The sequence below is a fragment of the Vicugna pacos genome, chromosome 11, assembly GCF_048564905.1.
Source record: "Vicugna pacos chromosome 11, VicPac4, whole genome shotgun sequence".
Lineage (NCBI taxonomy): Eukaryota > Metazoa > Chordata > Mammalia > Artiodactyla > Camelidae > Vicugna > Vicugna pacos.
The window spans coordinates 89,686,836-89,709,539 of NC_132997.1; the positions used below are offsets into that span (position 1 = coordinate 89,686,836).

At 49.5% G+C, this 22,704-nt stretch overlaps 1 protein-coding gene and 1 long non-coding RNA gene across 2 annotated transcripts in view; one reads left to right on the forward strand and one right to left on the reverse strand.

Annotated features, from left to right (window-relative positions):
- Positions 1-708: 708 nt before the first annotated feature.
- LOC140699441 (uncharacterized) lies at positions 709-6,718 on the reverse strand. Its single transcript, XR_012077613.1, has 3 exons — positions 6,609-6,718; positions 2,403-2,484; positions 709-1,039 (listed from the first exon to the last, which is right to left on the reverse strand). It is a non-coding gene; the product is annotated as an uncharacterized lncRNA (long non-coding RNA).
- SLC18A2 (solute carrier family 18 member A2) overlaps positions 5,871-22,704 on the forward strand; it is a 31,665-nt gene continuing 14,831 nt past the window's right edge. The window contains exons 1-10 of the mRNA XM_072971964.1: positions 5,871-5,965; positions 6,413-6,548; positions 7,912-8,263; positions 15,855-15,913; positions 16,190-16,273; positions 16,583-16,675; positions 17,293-17,382; positions 17,488-17,531; positions 17,601-17,661; positions 20,121-20,216. Coding sequence (XP_072828065.1) covers positions 6,428-6,548; positions 7,912-8,263; positions 15,855-15,913; positions 16,190-16,273; positions 16,583-16,675; positions 17,293-17,382; positions 17,488-17,531; positions 17,601-17,661; positions 20,121-20,216 — 1,000 coding nt within the window. The 5' untranslated portion in view covers positions 5,871-5,965; positions 6,413-6,427. The remainder of the gene's footprint in view (positions 5,966-6,412; positions 6,549-7,911; positions 8,264-15,854; positions 15,914-16,189; positions 16,274-16,582; positions 16,676-17,292; positions 17,383-17,487; positions 17,532-17,600; positions 17,662-20,120; positions 20,217-22,704) is intronic.

The window sequence follows — 22,704 nt, forward strand, 5'->3', positions numbered from 1 at the left end:
GATTCCCCAATTTGGACTGTGAAATTATCTTTTTCTCCCTTTAATTCTGTCTAGTTTTCTTCATACATTCTGAAGCTCTATCATGGGGTGTATACACATTATGATTCTTATGTCTTCTATTGAATTGATCGCTTTTTATCATTTTGAAAGCTGTTTCTTTATATCACTGTTTAAAGTTTTGTTTTGAAATCTATTTTATCTGATATTTATGTAGTCACCTCAGCCCTCTTATGCTTACAGTTTGCATGGTATATCCATTTACTTTCAGCCTACCTGTGTCTTTTTGAGTGTCTCTTCTAGACAGCATAGGGGTGTGACAATTTTTTTTAAATCCATTCTTACAGTCTATGTTTTAATTGCACCCAAACACAGTGTAATTGTTAATAAAGCTAGCTGGATTTCATCTATCATTTTACTTTTTTGTTTTCTACTTGACCTTTTTTCTTTTTGCTCACCTATTCTTCCTTTTCTGCCGTTTACAATTATTTGAATACTTTATAGGATTCCATTTAATTGTAATTTTCCAGTTCACTATTTAACCATTCTTCTTTGTATTACTTTTACAATGGTTGCTCTCAAGATTACAATACACATCCTCAACTTTTTACAGTCCATTTATGGTTAATAACATACCACTTGACATAAAATATAGAAATCTGGCCACTTTATAGCCCCACAACCACCCTCATCCTTTAAGTTCTAGTTGTTACAAGTAATATATCTGCCCATGTCATAAATCCCTCAAGACAGTGTTGTAATTTTAAACAAAGGTTTATAAAGAAAATAAAAGGGAAAAGGCCCAAAACAAAGCAAGACAAAACCCCCCCGAGTCTCTTGCGTTTAGCCAGATGGTCTACTTTTTCCAACGTTCTTCCCTCTTTCCTGGACCTGGGTTTCCAACTTCTCTCATTTCCCGTCAGTCTGGCTTGAGACACAGCCCAGCTCTGCTGCCGGGGGAATATGAGCCACGTGCAGCCTATGCGCTCAGAACAGCCAACTCCGTACTGAAAGGCTCTTCCTTCTCCAGGCACATGGATTCCTTTGGGGGGAATCACACGCACGAGAGCTGAGTTGATCACCTGTCTCAGTGCTGAGCACACTATCATCATTGGCCCTTTCAAGTCCCATTTCTTGGTTTATTTCCACTTTTTTCCACTTTCCCACTTCATCCCAGATGCCCACTCCTGGGCCCCTTCCCTACAAAGGCACCCACTCCGATGGGCTTACTACAGAACCTGGAATAGACATGAAGCCTTCAAAGTAAGAGGTGCTCTGTGTGCTTTTACTGAACCAACATGGATTCGTGCTACAGAACTTTCTCTCCTCCTTCCTTCCCACTCAAGACTTTGTAAAACCTGCACACAGACATGCGGGCAATCTTGCTTGTCCCAACTCCATGGCGCTCCACCGTGAGCATCCTCCACGTTTGTTATTTATTCCCTAGTCTGAGGTTGCCTGCAACTCCCACTGCCACCAACACTGCACTGACTCCCCTTAGGTATTTCCCTGAGACGTAGAGAGGGAGAGAGATTACTGGATCAGAGGGTGCAGGCTGACTTAATTCCACCAAGCACTCCCAACTGCTCTCCAGACAGGCTGCACCAGTCCAGACTTCACCCCCAAGGAAAGGGACCCCATCTTCATCAGCCAGTGGCATTTACCCAACTTCCTCACTGTTACCAGTTGGCTGGGTGTAGCACTGCATCTCACTCTCATTTTAATTGGCATTCCTCTGGTCACTGGTGTGTCTGGGTGTCTCTTCATGAGCTTGGTAGCCATTTGGGCGCCCCTTCTGTTCACAGCCTGTTGGTGTTATTGGCCAAGGAGCCAATGTGTCCCTTCAGGATGCCACTGTTCATTTCTGCTCTGATCCATTATTTGCCTTAGTGCCCAGGGGATACATTAGTTTTCCTTATTTCCAAGTCCTCTGGAGCATCTGAGTCTATTTCCCCCATGGACCACCTGCATCGTCCACCTGTAAGCACTTTCACTTTCCCGAGGCCAGGCAATACTGAGCGTATGAGCATTTGCTGTGTGTCAGACACTGAGCAAGGATCATCTCCCTTGATCCCCGAAACAGCTCTGTTAGGGGGGCCTCTTACCATGCTCACGTGTCAGATGAGAAACTGAGGTGCATAAAGTTTAGTAGCATACCCCAATTCACAGAATTGTAAAAGTGACCAAATCAGGATGCCATCTGTGGCTTAAACTCATGTTAGTTTATCTCAGTAATGCCTATTTCAAATAACTGCTATGTTCCAGAAAGCTCCATACCTTATCTTTCCTAAATATTGAAATTCAGTGAAAAATCAACTCCGGTGGTACCTATGTACCTTCTTCATCCCTAGTGTTTGAAAAGGGTGGGAGTGGGTGGGGGCAGAGGGCTGGGTGGCCAAGCTCACCAGTCTGAGTTTCCAGGAAGAGCAAATAAATGTTGTGTTCACTCGGGGGCTTCCTCAAAGCCTGGTCCTGGAGGAGTGGCCTCTGGTGGGGGAGAGAGAGACCGGAATGTAACCTTTGCTTCAGGCAAAGGTGCTTTTTCCCTCTGGTTCCCGCAGTTCTGCTTCAGAAGGGAACCTGGCCTGCCCAGTGCACCTCCTCTTCGCAGGTATTTTAATAAGCAGCAACCGTGTTCTGGAACCTTGGTGATAAGCAAAAAGTGTCCCCAGTCCTGATACCTGGGGAGACAGAGACAACTGATCACACGTATGGGAGGATTCTTCCTTGTGGACAGACATATTCTGGAGGAAGTAACAGTTCCATGAGGATTTATGACAGAAGGACTTGTCTGATATGGGGGTGGAGGGATGGGGGCATGTCCATGAAAGGATGACTCCCTTAAGATGTGACATTAGGGCTGGTAATGAAGAATGAGAAGGTGATAACTAGAAGAAGAAGAGGAGGGAAGAGAATGTGCAAAGGCCCTGAGGCAGAGAAACACTGAGAGGAACAAGTGTTCCTGGCTGGAGGGCGAAGGCAGGGATTAAGAGGAGGCTATAGAGTCCCAAAGTCCCAGATCAGGCAGGCCTCCCAGATTGGCTCTTCAACCTCTATTCCGGGACACTGGGTGTGTAATGAAGCAAAGGAGACCCTCAATTTCCATGTGACCTGTATTTAAAAATTGACCTGGCTGAGACAGACCCAGGTAGAGACATGAGGATTCTCCTTTATCACTTCCCCTTTCAACAATCTCCTGCCTCCCCCTGGACAAAGGGAAGCCTAAAGCCCACTCAGCCTGACTCTTACCATTTTACTGTGTTAACATTGTTCTGAGGCATAAAAACATCCAGAGACAATATGGTTTCTCTTTTATCAAGACTCCAAAAATCCTCTCCCCATCCATCTCATTAAGTAATGCAATTTCTCTTTTTGTGTTAAAGATTTATCAACATTCATATTCTATGTCTGAGGCTTTATCATTTATAGATTACTAATAATTGTTTTAATCACACAATCTTAGAGGGAATTCTAAAACTTAGAACCCTATGGCCATAAGAAAAATTTAAAGAGCTAATGCATATTCATATACACAGTCCATGTAGTAGATAAGGTGCTAAACACAGGATTTAAATAATAAAAACCTTACAGTTGCATAAAATTCAGTTGGAAGTGGAATGAAAATACACTTCGAAGGCAAAAGGAAACACTGTAAATTTTTTGACTGTTAAAGAAAAACTTGTTTGTAGTTTTAAATATAATATGGTACTTTTCCATTCTTAATTATATTCCATTGGGTACACTGAAAACAGAGTTATAATGGCTTTACATATAAAAGTGAATATACATGACATATCCAAAACTATTTAAATTTATGATTTAAAAAAACCCATTTTAGATGCCAGCTGAAAAATGTGTGAGGCATATCTATTTTTGAAAAACTCTTTTGGGGATGTCAACAAAAAGAAGACACTGTTACAGGCCCTGGTGCTCCAGGGGTGGTGGCACAGATCAGGAGGACGGAGCACAGAGACTGGCGTTTCCCCTGGCGCCATATTCCTCCAGCTGGCTGGGCTGGAGTTGGTGTGGCTTCCTGTGTTCACTGGTGTAGCGTTGCTACCAGAATGTGTAATCACTCTGAGGATGGGGATTTTTGTCTCTTTGGGCCATTAATGTCTCTCCAGTATCAACCACAGTGCCTGGCATGTAGTAAACACTCAACAAACATGTGTTGGATGAACGAATAGCTGATACCCTCACTTTGTGCCGGACGCTGTCTTAAGGGATGCCTGTGGATTCCCACTTAATCCGCAAACAACCCTGAAGTACGTCCAGTGAGCATCACCATTTCAGATACAGGGGAACTAGGGTGTGGGGAAGATACATAATCTGCCCAAAGTCACCAATCAAGGAAGCAGGACTGGGTCCCGGGTATCCTGACAAGAGCCCTTAACCATAATGTCTCTTTGTCCTAGGGAGCACAGGGGCGTGGCCTGCATCTTTGGCTTCTGAAACTCCAGGCACTTTGGGGACACCCCGTGAATGTGATGTCCTTCACAGCCATCTCAAACAGCTCCCTGCCATCTGTTCTCTCCTCCTAAGTGGATTTCCTTCTCTCCTCCCTGTTTAATATTTAAGTTGCACTCATCCTGGGACACCCCGGAGTCCCCACGTTACTGACCTACTTACTTATCCAACCATTTTTCTCACATTGGGGCAGCAATGGGACGTGCAGGGGGGTGTCTGGAAGAAAGTAAGGAGGTGCAGAGAGTGGGAATCACCACACATCACCCTGCTGCTCTAAGTAGTTTCCAGATGACAAGCAAACATTAATAAAACACAGCCACACTCTACTGCCGAGACTGCAGCAGATAACATTTATTCTAAGTGGCTTTCCAAGAAAACAGCTCCTGCTCCTCCAGCCCCCTACGAGGGTCCCCAGGGCTCCAGCTATGTCAGAGGGATGCCTGTTTGCTTCTCTTCTCTTTATGCAATGGAGGGACTTGGAAATCAAAGCTGGGCTCTTACTCCTTGGTAGTGGGGATGATAGCTCCAGATCAGCCACAAACAGGCACTTTGCCTGTTTCAACCATCTCTTAACCAGAATCCCTGGGGAAAACACGAAGGTGCGAGGACTACAGCACAGGGGCCGGAGGCAGCTGCCCCCTGAACCCTTTTACTATGGAGCCAGGCACTCACATAGTTCTCCAGTGTCCCTTGCCTAGGGTGACAAGGCACCTACTTTCTGACACCTGGACTCAAGAGCGTGGGGCCCTCACATCCCCACTCTTACTGTGGGCTGACACTGAGAGGTGACCTCTTACCCCATTTCTACATCACCATCTGGAGGAACCCAAGGACCCTGATGGCCAAAGACTCCTGCATCATGCTCTGGAGGTGGGAGAGGGGAGGGGTTGTGGGGTGCAGAGTGGCTTCCGCAGGAAAGAGATGTGTCCCTGGCTCACAACACTCTTAAGACCTCTCTCCCTGGCACACTCACTAGCCTTCATGTCCTCGGCCAATTTCAGCAACAGCGAGGCTCAAAGAGAGCTTCAGCCCCTAACTGAGGCCAGATGAAAGCACTAATCCCTGACCCTTCACCCTGAGACCCTTGACCCCTCGAGGCTCATGACTTCTTCCCTCTGCGCCCCAGCCGCTTCACCCGGGCCTGGGTCTCCAAGGCTCGCGGCTATATATAGGGGAGGGTGAGGGTCTGCGTCCCGCGCGACTTAGGACGGAGCGGCCTCGGGGTCCGGGGCGCACAGCCCGGCAGGGCAGCGCGTGTCCGGATCGGTGCGGGGACAGGGAGGGGGCGGCCACTCCCGGGCAGCGACGGCGCGGGGAGGGCGGAGGCCGGGGCGCCCCAGCCCCCCGCCCCCGCTCCGCGCCGGCCGTGACGTCAGAGCTGGACCCGGTAAACTGAGCGGCGGCGGCCGGGCGCTGGGGCGGAGACTGCAATCCGGAGCCGCCCGGACGGACGGAGCCCACACGGCGGCCAGGGCAGGCAGCCAGCCGCAGACCACCCGAGGTAACGCTGACCCGCTGTCTGTCCTCGAGGCTCGGCGCTGGGGACAGATCGCCGCCGGGGCGCGAGGAAGAGTAGGGCCCAGCCGAGGGCAGGGGAAGGCGCTGCGCGCGGGGCTCCAGGGCGTCCCGGGGAAAGCGGGGCGCAGGACGCACGGTGCGCGGAGGTCCCGCGGCGCTTTCTGAGCGCACAGGAGGAGAAGTGGAAGCTGCGGGGCGGCGGAAAGCCAGGCGGCGCCGAGTCGGGCCCCGAGGGCGCTTGCCGGCGTTATTAACGAGGAGCGCAGGTGCCGGGGAGGGCGCGCTCTCCGCAGGTGAACCGAGGGTGGGACGCCCGGTGCACGCGGCTCCCCGAGGGCCCCTGCGGCCGAAGGGCCGGACGAAGTCTGAGCCCTGGGGGTGCGGCAGCCCCTGGCCCGCCACGGTACCTGACCGCGCGCCGCGCCCGCAGCCGAGCCCCGGAGCCATGGCCCTGAGCGAGCTGGCGCTGCTCCGCTGGCTGCAGGAGAGCCGCCACTCGCGGAAGCTCATCCTGTTCATCGTGTTCCTCGCGCTGCTGCTGGACAACATGCTGCTCACCGTCGTGGGTACGTATGGACCGGGCGTCCCCCCTCCCCGGGCACCTCTTCCCTGGGCGCCACACTTACCTGAGCGCGGTTCGGGAAAGTTGGAGAACAGGCTTTGTAAAAATACATCCCCCAAGACTGCGGCGCCTAGGCTGGTAGCCGCGTTCGTGGCTTCGTTTTCCTGGTAGTCTGGTCGAAAAATGTGACATCTGATAAGACCCAGAACTTATGTTTCCTCCTGATAATTTCCTTCTTCCTCTTGTCACTTTCACCGCGATAATTTTTTTCATTAAGGAGGAGCCATTCTCAGAATTCAAAATAATGTTATAATAATTATTATGCCACTGAAAATGTGGGTTAATAATTCGCTGTACCACCTAAAGGAACAGGTCAACATCCCTCCCTCCAGAAAAGGAAGGCACGTTTAAATGTATTGATTTCACGAATGATTTAAGATGAAGACATTTCGGGACCCATATCAAGAGCAATTTGAACAATGTTGGCTTTAATCTTTTTCCTATAATGGGTTTTTGAAAAACTAAATAATTGACATCCAGACCTCTTAATAAGCCCCATTAACAGCAAAGTATTTGGCATGTTTTTCTTTAAAAATATCCCCATTTTTTTTTTTAATGGAGGAAGAAATGACTTTTTCTCCGGACTCTCAGGGGTGGGTTATTTTCCTTCTCTCAATGTCAGGTGCTCTCTTGACAGGTCCCAGAGCATCAAATAGCCAGGTTTTTACTTCCAGGAATATCAGAGCTGTGGGGCTCATCCAAGTTCAGTAACGAGGGCCTAAGTCCTCCTTTGCCCTGAATGCTCTGCTACACATGTGCCAAAGCTTCGGTTACATCAATTTTTCTTTCCTTTATGAAAGTCTCAGGGAAGCTTTGGGGTTGTATGAAACATTGCAGCTTCCCACTCAAGCAATAGAAAGATGAAGTGGGCCTGTTGCAGAATTTCCCAGTTATTACTTCCTGCAGGTTTATTTATATTTTTTTGTAGGACACATAATGAAATTTAGGTTTCTATTTCCTTGATTCATTCACTTAAAGTTCTTTCCGAGAAGCACTGGTTGACCCCAGGTCAGCACTGTCTAGACTTCGGATCTCATCTTTCTTTCCTAAAATATTCCTGTGAAGGAGCCCTGTAGCAAGAAAGCCCACAATGGACAGGAGTCTCTGGGGCCGGTCAGCTGGCCCTGCGAGCAGACGGCGTGCTCACAGCCTCGGGGGCTTTGTTTTCCTAGTGAGCTTAGCAACGTGAAACGGTTCCAGTGTCGGAGCGAGGGTCTCCTTTGGCATTTGACATGACCACAGTTGGGCTGGCTTTTGTCCTGGGGAGGGTTTCAGTGTCATCACCACTGTTCTGCTCTTGTCCGCAGTCCCCATCATCCCAAGTTACTTGTACAGCATTGAGCATGAGAAAGAGGCCGTAGAAATCCAGACTGCCAAGCCAGCGCTCACGGCCTCCGCCTCAGGCAGTTTCCAGAACATCTTCTCCTATTATGACAACTCCACCATGGTCACTGGAAACAACACCGGCGACCTTCCCGGGGGGCTGCTGCCTAAGGCCACCACACAGCGCACAGTGACTAACGGGTCCACTGCCCCTGCCGACTGTCCCAGTGAAGACAAAGACCTCCTGAATGAGAACGTGCAGGTTGGCCTGTTGTTTGCCTCCAAAGCCACTGTCCAGCTCCTCACCAACCCGTTCATAGGACTGCTGACCAACAGGTGGGTTGTATTAATTTTGGTCAAAGAGTTTGAGATTTATATTGTTCCAAATCACTTCCCCTGGGGAGTCTGTTTCTCACCCATTTATCAGAACCTGGAGAACCAGGGTTGGGTGAGCTGGAGAAAAATTCTGTCTCTTTGGCCTTAGGTTTCTGTCATGAGTCACTCACGATTTCCCATGTGTTCTGCCTTTTCATTGCCACCATGGGCATCATTGTGGGGTCGTGTGTGCCGTTCTCTTCTCTTCCACCTCTGGTCATGCACTTCATAGTAGATAGGGGGGTGGTTTCCTTCAGACCAGGCATGGTAAAGGCTGGTGTGGCTGGCCAGGCAGGGAACGTGGGACGTGATCTGCAGTCCTGCTGCGTGTATGAAACTTGGAGCTGACCCTGAGGTCCCGGGCAGCGTAACAGACAGATCTCCCACTGAGTGAGCTGGGTCCATGTGCACAAAGGGAAGAGATTTTTTTTTTTTTATGGATAATCCAAGCTGGCCAAACTAGCTTTATATGAATCTAGGTGTTCTGGACTCTTGTTGAGACGCACATTATTTTGAATACTTGTTCACATCTCCATCGTGGGCAGCCAGCCAGCAAGTGTTTGCTGTTCTGCAGCTGAGGTGGCCCAGCTCTGCCTGGTACGTGGGGCCTCAAAGCCCAGCATGGCGGCTTGCAGAGCCAGGAGGAGGTATCAGCTGCAAAGAGAGGAGCTGGGACAGTGTGAGTGGCAGTGGCTGGCCGCCGTGAGAGCAGTGTAACCCCAAAGGCAGAAATGTGAAAAATGGTTGCCCGGGGTGGTGCCCAGAGTCCTCCCTGTAAACGAGGCCAAGAAGCATGAACAAAGACAAAAACTAGAGATGGAAAAGGGAACAAAAGAGTGGGGCTGGGTGAACGGAGGAGGGCAGGGCAGTGGGACCAGGCGGGCTGGGCCATAAGAGGCCCCACATGCTAGGTGAGCAAGGAGTAGAGTTTGTTGCAGGGGCACTGGGGAGCCACCAGAGGTTCCAAAGCCACGTTGAGGAGCCAGGGAGCCCAGCACGCCTGCAGCTGGGCAGCAGGGAGGGCTTTCCATTTACCAGGCTGTGGCCCAGGGAAAGGTGGAGGGGGGCCAGCGGGCCTGTTCTGAAACTACTATTAAATATTTCAAGGTAGCAACAGCAGAAGCATTAAACTGGGCTCGGGGCCCTTCTCAGATTGGGGCTCTGTGTGACTGAGGGGTTGGGGCCAGCTCTAGGGGCGGCGGTTGGTGAGGTGATGAGGCTGGGGGACTGTCAGGGGCTCAGAGGGGGCGGCAGATCTGCCTCCTCCAGCAGGAGCTGTCCTCTGACGCACAGGTTGCTGATAATGTACCCACGGTGAGTCGCATAGAAGCACGTTTTGTGATCTGATTTTCTGGACTGAGTGGTGCCGTTGAGTCAGTCCTAACCATCTGAAGCCACATCTAGCTTCCAGTCCGTTGTGCAGTTACCAGACTGCAGAAAATGCTAAGCAGATTAACACAGGACGAGGGGCTGATTGGGAGCCAGTCAAGAGGTGCCGTTATCCAGGTGACATTCAGCAGTTCCTCTGTTCTTCGGAAGGAAAACCAAGCAGACCTCGGGAGTTGCAGGGTTTTCATTCTTTTTTCAAGACTTCGAGCACTCCTTAAAATGCATCTGGTATAATTACAGAAAACCGCTCAGGGTTTTGTATTCTGAGAAAGCAAACAGCTCAGATACCCTATGGGAAAATTGAGGACATTATTGGAATAACGCCTTGCCAGTCACTTGGGCGGGAACGTCACTAGCTGTACAGCGTAATACTCAGAAACTCGGCTGAAATGATGGGAGGGTGCCAGTCTTCCAAATGCAAATGGCAAATGAAAAGCTTTAAAAAAAAAGTCCCATTCTTGATTTTAGTGTTTTGCTTATGGCACAGGGAAGTAGCCTGTTTAAAACCAGCGAGACCGTTTCCCTATTAGGTACTCCAAATGCTTTGACATTGCAGCCACCTAAGGCTCATGTTTGGGGCTCCAAAAAAAAATGTCTTCCAAGAGAAAACGAATTTTGTTTAGTGACCTGTGAAATTTAGTCTCTTTGTGTGGTGAGTAATCCACTTTGGAACTTACATCGAGAGCAAAAATTTAATCCCTAGCTGACTCTCCCAGCTCTCCAGCACATTTCAAAATAATCTCCATCTTCTAGCACTGCCTTATAGTGTGGAAATGCAAACAAATTTCAATACCGATGTAGGCAAAACAATTGAACCAACTCTGTTCTCCCTCCAAAATGATCGCAATAAGTAATATTTTCTTATATTGTCCAACCCCAGTAGCTGTGAATCTGGGGGAGCTGCAGCATTTCCAGGGACTCCACGGCTCTGCTCAGAGAAATGATAGGTAACATTTCCTTTTACAGAACCTTCCCTTGTGAGCCATTGCAAATAGTCTTTTGATGTAATTTGCGCCAGTCACATCCGCAATTACCAACAAGATGTGTGTGTGACTCAACATTTTCAGCGTTGTGAAGAAGTGAGTTTAAAATGGCACTTTACACTTGGTTAATATGTTTCTGATTAAAGAGAAGTGAAAACATGGAGTGTCAGGTCTTGAGGAGACTTTAGCAGAGGCTTTTGGGTCAGCCTTAGTATTTTATAGGCAAAGGAGTTTGCCACCCAGGAGAAGGAAGCATCTTTCACCTCCCTGGCCCTAGAAAAATATCCTTTTCTAGCCTCTGATGTGAGCTGGTCCAGCTTCCTAACGTCTCTGCAGTGCTTCTAACAATGGGGAAAAGAAAGGCATCCTGCATCCCCACAGGTGTCAGGGGAGCATCCTAGAGACAAGCTGGTTGGAGCCACTCCTTTCCAGAGCCTTTTGCCATAAGTGGGACCTACTCTGAAATGAGACATCCTACATCACACACGTCATAACCTGAACCGCCATGTTATAAGCTGGGGCCCCGTTTTTCATGGCCTGATGCTGTTCTGTGAGTGCCTTTTGTGGGTGGGTGATACAAGAGGCAGGCTGCCTGTCTTTGGTTTTAAATATTGGATAAGATCATGCTAAACCCTGAAAATAAAAAAAAAAGATAATTCTTGGACAGCATTTAAGTGCTCGTTTGGCTGCTAATATGAGACAAATAATTCCTGTTTCATTTACTCTTTAGGTACTATATTTTTTACTGAATAATCTGTGACCAGAAAGGGAGCAAAAGGCCTTTGATTTTGGCGAGTGTAGTGATCGCACATCCAATCACACACTCTGCAAAACCTGGGGGTGCCTTGGTTGACTTGATTCCCGTCTTTGAGGCTTGTGGGACTTACTTTCTGATTCCAGTGTATTCATTTTATGATTGCGGTTGTGTGTAAAGCGGGGAGAAGGACTTGTACGAGTAACACCTTTTATTATGTGGCCCAGTAGGTGGATTTTAGACAGACAGACAGACACACACACACAAAAAGAATGTTCCAGGCAGGTAAACAATGTGAAAACCACCTTAAGTCCATTAGTCAGGCTAAGAACGTGGCATCATGGTCTTCACTTGCTTAACGTAAGTCTCACATAACAGTTGCATCTTTGATCCAAGATGCTGCAAAGGAACCTGGCGGCTTGGGAAAGGGTTAAGTTGGGGGGCGGAGGCGGGGACAGGGCTGCTCCCGGGCTCCCTCCTCAGCTTGTCATTGTCTCAGTGGTCTGCTTTTTATCAACCCAGCGTCAGTGGCTTAATTTATTTCCATAGTTACCTAGTATGTTTGAAAGCCAGTTACTTTCCCTCACAAATCTTAGCTGACATCTGACAGGGAGAAAGCCACAGGGCACGAAATCTCTACAAAATCGACTGTTGATGTATATATTTTTTCCCTTCCAGCTTCAGCCGGTTGGTCTGAAGTGGGCTTTGTAGGCATAAGCAGTGACCTTCTCAAAAAGCTTCTCCGTGGACAGGGAAACCAGCTATTCTGGAAAGGGATCTCCCTGCCTAGACCTTGTTAGGGTCCGGGGGATGGTGTGGCGGAGTCTTTGCTTCAAAATCAGAAGCTGGCCGTGGAATTGGGTCCTTCTCATGGGCGCAGAGCCCTCACGTGAGCCGTGTGTCCGGGAAGCCCTGGGGAGAGCATGATGTCCGGGGCTCCCGTTCCTCCCCACACACATCTAGTAGCTAAAAAAGACAGACCCAAGGGCTGAACCTAGGATTTTGTTTTATTTATGAAATAATTGACCATAAGCTTCCCAGTATATCTGAGCAAATGTAAAAATACCTTTCTGCTGACTGATGCTCACCTTTTAGGAGTGTGTCGAGACCATTACAGAGAGAGACGTCACCTCTTGTCTCATCTGATCATGGTTTCTACCCTGCCCGGTCCCCTCCTTTGTGTCCTTGCTTTTGTCACTTACCACAGCAGAGGGGACCAAGGTCCTAGCAAGCCTGAGACGAGAGCTTGCATTAATCTCTGTAGTAAAGACAAACTGGTTAGAAGCACTAGAGAAGATGTATTGATTGTCAGTGACAATTTAGGGACATAAGGGGATTTCTCCGCTGACTGTGTAAGGATCTGTGATGAATATAACTTTTCTTGCTTGGTGCTTTTTCCTAAGATTCAAATATGTGATTTTCATCCTTATTCCAATTGGATTAACTGCTCGCTGATGCTCTATGGAGGGAGACTGTGGGCCAGGATGACTCACAAGGGGGTGATAACGGCATATTTGGTTAAAGGTTGGCCACATCAGATGTAGGTCTGCTTGACAGTGCTTTATTGGAGATGGCATTGAATTGGGACAAGAGGCTGAATCAGACGTTTATGACTAATGTCAGCTGAGGTTCTGTCCATTTAGGAGACATTGTGGGGAAGGAGAAAGGACAGTGGCGATCTGCCCACCAGGCAGTGACCCTGGGGTCTTGGGCAACTCTCCGGAGGTGGGTGTTCAGGGGGCCAGGAGCTGCCCGTTGTGCAGTATGTGCCTCGGGGCTGAGCTCCAGCGGAGGACGCTGCCCAGCACTTTCCACCGGTCAGCCTGTCAGGGGCGTGGCGGGTGGAAAGTCTAGGACACACGTGTCTGGGGACAAAAAGGAAGCATTGCGAACTCAGTGGTATCAGAAGCGCTTGACTTGCTCTGTGATCATGGCTGAACCACTCTGCCTCTGAATCTAGCTTTCTCGTCCAGCTTGAGGGTTCGACTGGCCAGCCTTTGAGTTTCCTTCTGGCTTTGCCATTTGCTTGTTCCATTCGTGCTTTGTTAAAATCCCAGAAGAATTAAAAAAAGAAAAAAGACAGTAGCTGTAGCATTTTAAAAGAGAGACACAGCACCTGGCCTTGGTAAAACGTATTCTCCATAAGCACACAGCCCTGTGGGGACAGAGCCACCTGGTTTTAAAAGATACTGTGGACCCTGCATGCCATTCACCCCGTGTGAACTCTGCTCCTGCGACTGCTGTTCCCACTGCAGTGTGTGCCAGCGGGGCCTGGCACACCTTAGATGCTCGAGGTATGCTTATTGCCCTGAATTTGAGGCAAGTTACTTAAATTCCTTGAGCCTCAATGTGGCCATCTGAAAGTAGAGATAAAGCCAGCTACCTCACGGAATTGCGGTGAGCATCAGAGATGACTCTGCACGCTGGTTCCCTGCTTATGGTCTCCGGGAATGCTGGAGCCTCCTGGTAAGAGGGAGCCCCCCCAGCTGTGTCCTGCCAGGTGACCTTGGCCAGTGGTGGGACTAAATATAATATCGCTGGTATTCTACTAGCTTTGACATACATATGGTTTTCCAAGTAAGATGTTGAAAGGGGTGAGAAGCCTTCGTTTATTCCAAGGCAGCCGTATGTCCGTTCTTCCCCCAGACATGCAGCAGTTGCTGAGAAAAATAAACTGCCTGTGAGTTCTCTCTGAGCTTCCTGGAAGTTTTCTTAGTCGGCATCCAGCAGTGCCATGTTGGACCTAGCGTGGGTTTCTTCTGCCTACAGGAATAAGAGCACGGTGAGCAGTCAGCTCGGAGGTAGTTGAGACAAGAGAAGCTGCCATTTGATGGATCTGGACTGCAGTTCAGAACCCTGGTATCTTTCCTAGTTCATGGGATTGGCTTTAAGCCCCGCTTTGTGAGTTACAAACTCATTTCCGGTCAGAGTAGAGGAATCTTTGCCTGGGTTTGTAGGAGGGGACTGCCTGGGAATCTGTCGTGATTTTGGATGCTGTTTGGTTTCTGGATGCACATGAAGCAGATAAAAATACATATGAATGTGACTAGAACTTTTAGAAGGGGTCTATTTAAAGCCACGTATGCCTTTTGGCTACCTGAGAAGGTAAGTAAAGTTTACAAGAAAAAGTCCTGGACTGGATGGAATGGCCCTGAGTGAAATTACCCTGAGGACATCTGACAAGTTAATTTTTCGTACCTCAGTTTCCTCATCTGTAAAACAGAGAGGTAGTTGTCTGCCCTTGTCAGAGCATTGAGCTCATGCGTGTAAGTGCCTGGAGAACTGAGTGTAACCTAAAGGTATTGTTATTATGATTTTTAAAAATTCAAGCCTGAAATAGAGAGCCCTCCCAGGCTGTGTGATTGGGACTCTCAGGGTTCCTTGTCCCTCATCTGGTTTCTCTCCAGGGTCTGGAGGGTCTGGGGCTGGAGGGACATGAGGCCCGGAGATGCTCAGGGTGGTTCTGGGTTGACCGAGATCTCCTGTAGGACAGCAGCTCAGCAAGTGTGGGCCCCTCTCAGGACGGGGGACTAAGACGTGGCCTTCGCTCTCATGCCCCATCCATACGGCAGGAACCAACCTGCTTGCTTAAAGAAACAAAGAGGAAACAGAGAAGGAAAACAGGAAGAGCATGAGGGAGGAAACCAAATTTCTGAAGCACTTTTTATGTTCCAGGTGTCCTGCTAGCAGTTTAACATCCACATCTTATTTTATACCCACTGCAGCTCTGGGAGGTGGGTGGTGGTCTCTCAGTGGGGCCAAAGGGAGATTGGCTTGGGTTGAGCGGCCAGGCCAGGTGTCCAGCCAGGAGGGTGATACCAGAAGGCCAGGGTCTTCCCACCTCCCCTGCCCACCTGGTTGCAGAGCCCTGTATGGACAGTGGTCTTACAGAACAATTAGGATGTTGAATTTTTGCACAGAAAACAAGGCCTGTCTCTCTCAGCTGGCCTCATCGGGGTCAATGTGAAGATGGAGCTGAAAATCTCCTGCTTCCTAATGCCTCTGGGATGCAGTGCGGTTGTCCCTGCTGCCTGTTGACTCACTTGATGACCTTTTACTAGAATCGTTTGACTGCAGTTGTCCCTTCGGGGAAGCTTCAGCAAAGATGATAATTAAAGAAATTAAAAAAAAATAGGATGGAAACGGGGGCTGTGTATTTGGACGTGTTCTCGGTTACTTGCCAATGTTTTATTAGCATTTATTCCAGAGAAGTTTCTGTACAGCGTGGAAATCCATAAATGTATTCACGTTCCAAGACAGTCAAACACAAAAAGGTCATGTAGGAAGCACCAACTATATGAATTTTTAGAAAAGTTGACCAAGCGCTGATCCTCCTGATCCCAAAGGGTAAGCAGGGGAGACTCAACCGAGAGGCTTAAAAAATACAAAGCAGTCACCGGGTTTTCGTCTTGGTTCTGTTTTGCAGAATCGGCTATCCAATTCCAATGTTCACGGGATTCTGCATCATGTTTGTCTCAACAGTTAGTAAGTATCTGATGTTTGCCCTCTGACTGGGGGTCATGGGTGGACTCTGACCACCACCAGCTGGGGACACAGCCTTGGGGTGAGGGGGACAGTGTTGATAGCAACTGTAGAAAGGAGTGGATAGGAGAGGTCTTCAGAGAGCAAAAGCATGATGTGGGTGATATGGAAATAGCCCATTGGGTTAAGGGAAGCCTTCAGAAGCCCCTGTTTGAGATGATTTGGTCGTAGCATCAGCGGGGGCTGTGCTGATGCTCGGCTGGGCCATTCTCTCCGCAGTGTTCGCCTTCTCCAGCAGTTACGGCTTCCTGCTGGTTGCCAGGTCCCTGCAAGGCGTCGGCTCCTCCTGCTCATCTGTAGCTGGTAGGTGTGGAACCCAAGTCAGGGCCCTGGGAGGGATTCCGTCTGTCGGAGGGTCCACCAGCATTGCCCAGACTGGCAGCCCTTTACAGAATAAGCCAGAATAATTCAGGGAATCAAAGTATTGGTGGTTGTGGTTGGTGGTGGGTTCTCAGAGAAGGTACCGCCTTCTTGGATTCTGCTTGGCCTTCTGTTTTTGCTGGCCTGACAGGCGTGGGAAGACCACCATCTGGGCCAGATGGGGAGAGCAAGTTGTGATGATTATTGTGTTGCTCCCAGAGCTTGGCTGTCACCGTTTCTGTTCCTGTTTAGGGATGGGCATGCTGGCCAGTGTGTACACAGATGATGAAGAGAGAGGCAACGCCATGGGGATTGCCCTGGGAGGCCTGGCCTTGGGGGTCTTAGGTGGGTGATGTCCACCGTGGAGCCGGACTGGGAGGAGGGCCTGTCTGGTGTTGGACAGGGAGCCCTCTTTCACACTGCTGTCCCCTTTTCAGTCCCAGCTTTCATGGGGCCTTTGAAAAATGGTGGGGAAAATGGTCTACCAAGGTCCTTCTGCTCAAATTCTCCGAGTTACCATCCCACCTGAGGACCTTCCCCCTTTCTGAGCCTGCCCCCCCCACCTGCCCTGGCTGAGCTCCCAGGCCTGGTACAAACCTCTTCCCTGAGAGATCTGGGCCCCCTGCCTCTGTTAGACTCCTGTCCTTCATCTGGGAGCCCACAGCCCCTGTCTGTGCTGCTTTATAAGGACCACGAGGTCCTCACTGGTCCGTTTTCCTGTGCACTTCTGGCCTGGATCTTGTTTCTCTATGATCTTTGCTTTTGAACTGACCCTTACAGATTGTGTAAAACCACTTGGTGGAAGTTGCCAGGACAACTTAACACTCTTGAACAGAACGGAGGGTGGCCACGCTGCATGGTTTTGGGAGCGAAGCGGGGGGAGAAACTCAAGAAACAGTGGATGGTCCTAGTCCGGGGGAGGGCATCAGCCTGGCCCCGGCCCCTCTTTCTCTTCCTTGCAGTGGGCCCCCCCTTTGGGAGTGTGCTGTACGAGTTTGTGGGGAAGACAGCCCCGTTCCTGGTGCTGGCTGCCCTGGTGCTCTTGGATGGAGGTGAGTCTGTCCGTTGGCCCCTTGGCCGCGACCCCGGGGGCCATGAGCTCGGCGTCCCTCTGGGCAGGCGCCCAGGGCCACGCTTTTCTTTGCTTCCTCTCCTAGCGGTTCAGCTCTTTGTGCTCCAGCCGTCCCGGGTGCAGCCGGAGGTGAGCAGCAGGCAAAGGGGGGTGCGGCGGTGGCCACGTAGCCTCTCCTAACCCTGTTTTCCCTGACAGAGCCAGAAGGGGACGCCGCTCACCACCCTGCTGAAGGACCCGTACATCCTCGTCGCTGCAGGTGGGGCTGCCCTGCACCCCGGTTCTTCTCAGCCAAGGGGTGGGGTGGATGCCGAGGACCGACGTTCATTTTGTGGCTGGAAACGGTGGGCTATAGTAAAACAGAAAACGCACAAAGAGGTCGCAAGAAATGTTTTTCTTCCATCATTAATTTCGGACACAGCTGAGCTTCTTTGCTGTTTTTCGTTTGGGGCGAAGATGTCTGAGTCACAGAGGTGCTCTCCAGGGAGGATTGTTTGGGGCCAAACTTGCTCATTGTGTTTGTGTCAGAGCCCATCATTGTTTTGCCTTGAACCTCTGGGATGAGTCCCTGTCCTCACCACAGGCGTCTTAGGTGGGTGGTCTGATTTCACCTTGGCATCTTTGAATAGAGACTGAGAGCAGGGTCCCCACGGGCCAAGGGGCACCTCCCCCTCTGCAGAGAGGGCATCCTGTGCAGCGGCGGACTGGCCGCTGGAAGACGTCCTTTGGGTTCTTGGCCTCGATGGGCTCAAAGGAAGCCCTGGGGTTGTGTGGCTCTTGGGGAGGATAATGGGCTGCATCCGTCCAAGCGACTGTCCTCCCACGACCATCCCAGCTGCACAGGCCTGGGCTGCCTAGTGAGGGACCAGCCTTATGCAGCCTGGGCCTGGACACAGTCGTCAGCAGCAGTCAGGCCAGAGAGGGCAGCCGTGCAGTGTGGTGTTAGGCTGTTAGGGTTCCCTCCAGTTCCGGCTACATTTATCTGAGCAGGGGTCACAGACACTAGCAGGACTGGGGGAGCCCGAGGGCATTCAGATTCAGCCATTTTCAAAACCCCAAGCTGGTATGGCTAGGCTGTCTGCTGCTGGAATTGGTCAGGGCAGCACGCATGTAACCCTGGTCTAGACCTTGTCTGTCACACTTGTTGGCCAGAGGGTTATAACCTTGTGTGGTGACCTCCTCATGCAGGGCCGTCTCTGTGCCCCGGCAAGATGCAGGGGACACCCCAGAACTAAGGTTGCCCTGGAGCCCTGGCTGTCCTAGATGGGGACGAGGACATAGGTGATGAGAGATGAGGGCCCAGAGATGTGAGTCCATGCACCTTGGGGCAGGCATGTGGACAGGCTGTGCTATCTGGACTCTCACTGTGACTCCCCTCCCTGTGGAGGAGATGCAGAGATCCAGCCAGCACTGAATGCCAGGCCATCAGCAGGTCCAGGCAGCCTGGACTGTGGGATTTGGGGGCCAGACAGTGTCTCATTTATACCGGTGAGAATTAGTTTATGGAGGTGACCAAATGATGACACGGAGGGATCAATACCACTGAAGGTACATTTTATTATGTTTCCTGAGAAAAGAGGAAACGCCATGTCTCTCAGGACCAAATGGGGAATCACCAGGTTAGGGCGGGAGGCAGAAAGGGGTGAGGGGAAGGCCCAGGCCAGAGCCTAGGAGTTTCCATGGGAAAGGCAGGTTGGGGTGAGCAGCTTAGGATTGGCTAGCTTAAATAATTCCCATCTGGGTGCCCTCCCCCAGTTGTCTGGGCGGAGGATACTGGTTTGGTGGGTCAGAGTTAGATAAGGAGGTGTCAGGGTATGGCCCCTGGATCACAGGGGAGATGGGAACAACTCTGGTTGTTTGGCCCTGTAATTAATGTCAAAAAGACACATACAGAATCTAAGAAAACACGGAACAGGTGGGTGAGGGGAGTCCAACCATTTCAGCATCGTTTTTGTGTTCTGTCTTTAAATGATTATGAAGTGAAAACAGTTTTCTCCCTAATGTGAGCACCTTAATCACGGTCGCACAATGTTCTTTGAAGCAAGATTCTAGCAAATTAAAGGTTCCACGGTGCCCAGCACAGGATGATCTCAAAATGATGGGGGTAGTAGTTTCATGTGTTTTCTTCCCCAGATGGTCCTGCATTTGCAGAGGCTTCTGGTTAACACAGTGATAATGGATATTTGCATGGATACCCTGTAGGTATAGTTGATTAAAAAAAAATCCCTCAGCAGCATATTTGCACTGAATGCACTGGATTTTCAGGTAACCAAGGGCCTCATTAGAAATAACCTGTGTTCGTTGCACAGTGAAACAGGTGTAGGAGCCTCAGTTTACCTGAGTCTGTGTGTGGCCTGGAAGTGGCCTGAGCTGCTGGGTAGCCTCAGGCAAGTTACTTCATTAATAAATTGGAACTCCCTTTCTTCATTAACAAATTGGGATGGTTAAGCCAAGTGATCTCTAAGCCTCAGTCCAGTTCCAAACTTTATGATTCTGGGATTATTCTGGTTGTTTTAAGTAATAATAATAATTTAAAACACAGCCCACCCTATTAACCACCTTGACCTGTTATTTATCTTTTTCTTCCAAAAGTAGGAGTTTTGGGTATCCGAGCTAACTGTTCTAGCTGTGGGCACGAGGGATGTAACTGTGTTTGAAAATGGTAGGGGACATTTGAGACCCAAAACAGAAGCACACTAACCCCCTTCTCCCTTAAAGGGTCCATCTGCTTTGCAAACATGGGGATCGCCATGCTGGAGCCGGCCCTGCCCATCTGGATGATGGAGACCATGTGTTCCCACAAGTGGCAACTGGGTAAGACTTGGGGGGGGGCGCTTCTGATTCTAGGACTTTTGTCTCCAGGGCGGGTCTCATATGGTAGCCTCTCTGAGCTGCCAGTAGCAGGATAATAACGTGATTGTTTCTGTTTGACACTTAATGGGGCCAGTGCTTAGGTTAGCAGTGAGCTTTGGGGTTTATTTCGGCTTCAGTTTTGTGTCATCCATGATTAGTATAAAGGTGTCAGACTTGGGCAGAGATGAGAGAGGAAAAATACATTCAGCATCTCCCCATGTTTCTGAACTGGACTAGTTACATTAAATGTATGTAGACAGCAATAAGACTTAAGTGAAAGGGAATAACAACAGACTTAGTTTTTAATTGTTAATAGTTCTGTGTGTCGTCTTCCAGATGGTTCTGCATTTATCACCATGTGTGTGAAATGTTTGAAAACCCAACCCAGGTGGAATCTTAACCATTTTCGTCACTGTGTGACCTCTTGTTTTTCCATGTTTCTGGGTCACAATAGGTAGATTTAATTTTCACAACTAATTTTTAATTTTTATCCAAGTTGCACATGTACATAACTTTAAAGTTAAATAGCATTATAAAAATCATGATGAAAAAGCAGCAGTCTCTGCCCCATGCCTCCTCATCTCCAAATCTCTTCTTTAGGTTTGATCACCTTCAACTCTTTTAATTGTTTCTTCTGCTAATTTCCTTTGTGTCTCTCAATAATATGTGTACACTCCTATTTTTTGATTTTCCAAAACATTTCAGAACATTTAAAAATGCTACGAGTGAGATTCAGCAGCCTTCCCCTTCAAGTCATTGTCATTTCAGCTCAAGCTCAGGACGGCCTTTCCTCTGCTAAGGTTATTTTTTCACCCTCGTTTTTCTCCAATAAATTTCTGATCTGTTTTTTACATTAAAATCTTGAATTTACATGGAATTCATTTGGCTATAAGGTGTGTGGCAGGGATCTGGCGTTACTGTTCTGTTTTCTGTCCAGCCCTGCAGCCGGGAGTCCTAGGAGTCTCTCTGAATTTCCCCCACGTCCTTCATGCTCGAAATGACCGTGTGTTCTTGGTTCTGTTTCTGGATTTCGCTCTTCTGTTCAGTTTGTCTGCTTGTCTCCCTGTGTCAGTACCCTCCTATTTAATTACTGTAGCTTCAGAATGTTGCTTTATATTTGGAAGGCTAGTCCCTACAGACACACATTTCTTTAAGAATTTATCAGTTGTCCTTCCTAGAGAGTTATTTTCTTTTCTTAGTTCTTTCAACTTACATACTGATATCTTCAGATGGAGACTCTCAGTTCAGAAGAAGCTGACATTTGTAGTGCCCCCAGCCTTCCTCAGCGGAACTTAAACTTTCCCTCTGCAGAGGCATGTTGGCTGTGCCTCCTGTTTGGGCTGGTCCCTGTTCCTCCTGCCTCACTCCAGTCGGTCTCGTCTGGGCACTAGACCTTTTGGGTTCTGCATTGAATTTCTGTGTTCTTTCATCAAAAAAAAAAAAAAATTCCTTCATTAAAAAGCCCCAAATGCTGAGAAGTTGGGCTGAATAGGGAGGGACTGCTGGTGAATGTGAGGTTTCTTTTTGGGATGATGAAAGTGTTCCGGAATTAAATACTGGGGATGGTGGCACAGCCCTGAGAATGTATGAAACACCGGTGAGCCGGGCACTTTAGACGGGTGGATTTTATGGTATGTGGATCAGGCCGCAAAACAAGACCAAAACCAAGCCTCCAACAACAAGAATCATTCAATGAAGGAGGAAAGATTCTGGGAGCTAAACTAAGGCTAGTTCTTAGGCAGAAATTAGCTCTGAACTTCCTGGCCACGGAGACAGCAGAAGAAACCCAGAGGCTCTCAAAGGTCCTAAGGAGAGCCCACCGCTCTGCAGGAGAGATGGACTTCTGTCACGTCTTGTTGCTGATGCTGGTGGATTACACCGTGGAAGCTGTTTCTCTGGGGTTTCTCTCTCTCTGGTGCCGGCGGTGACTGGGGCCTCTCGGTGTCTCGGGAGGCACCCCAGGTGGGTGGTACGTGGCTGCGAGTGGCGCTCCGTGCTGGCTTTGCACGTGTTCCTGGGCAGGGATGCTTTTCTGCTGTTTCTGTTTTCTCCACTTAACCTACTTACCACCCTAATTGAACGGCCTGGCCATGTGCAGGGCTCATCAGCGGCTGTGCCCTCTTCCTCTCCAGACACAGCCTGAGGCTTTCCTTATAAAGTCTTCCACGTCAGGCAGAGACCTGGGGCCATCCGGGTCAGATAGCAGGTCGCAGGCGGCCCAGATTGCATCAGGAGGTCCTCTCGTGGGGCTTATCAGCCCGGCCAGATGTTCCCCGACCCCGTACCTTCCCCCCAGTGAGATGGCTCCTTCCTTGCCTCAGAGATAGACTTGCGTTTCCTCCAGAGAATCAAATTTGTGTCCGTTTGCAGAGTCATCTCCAGGGTGAGGGAACCTGTGGGCCTTGGCAGCTCTTGGCCCACCTCTCCAAGCCCCTCAGGCCCCTCCGAG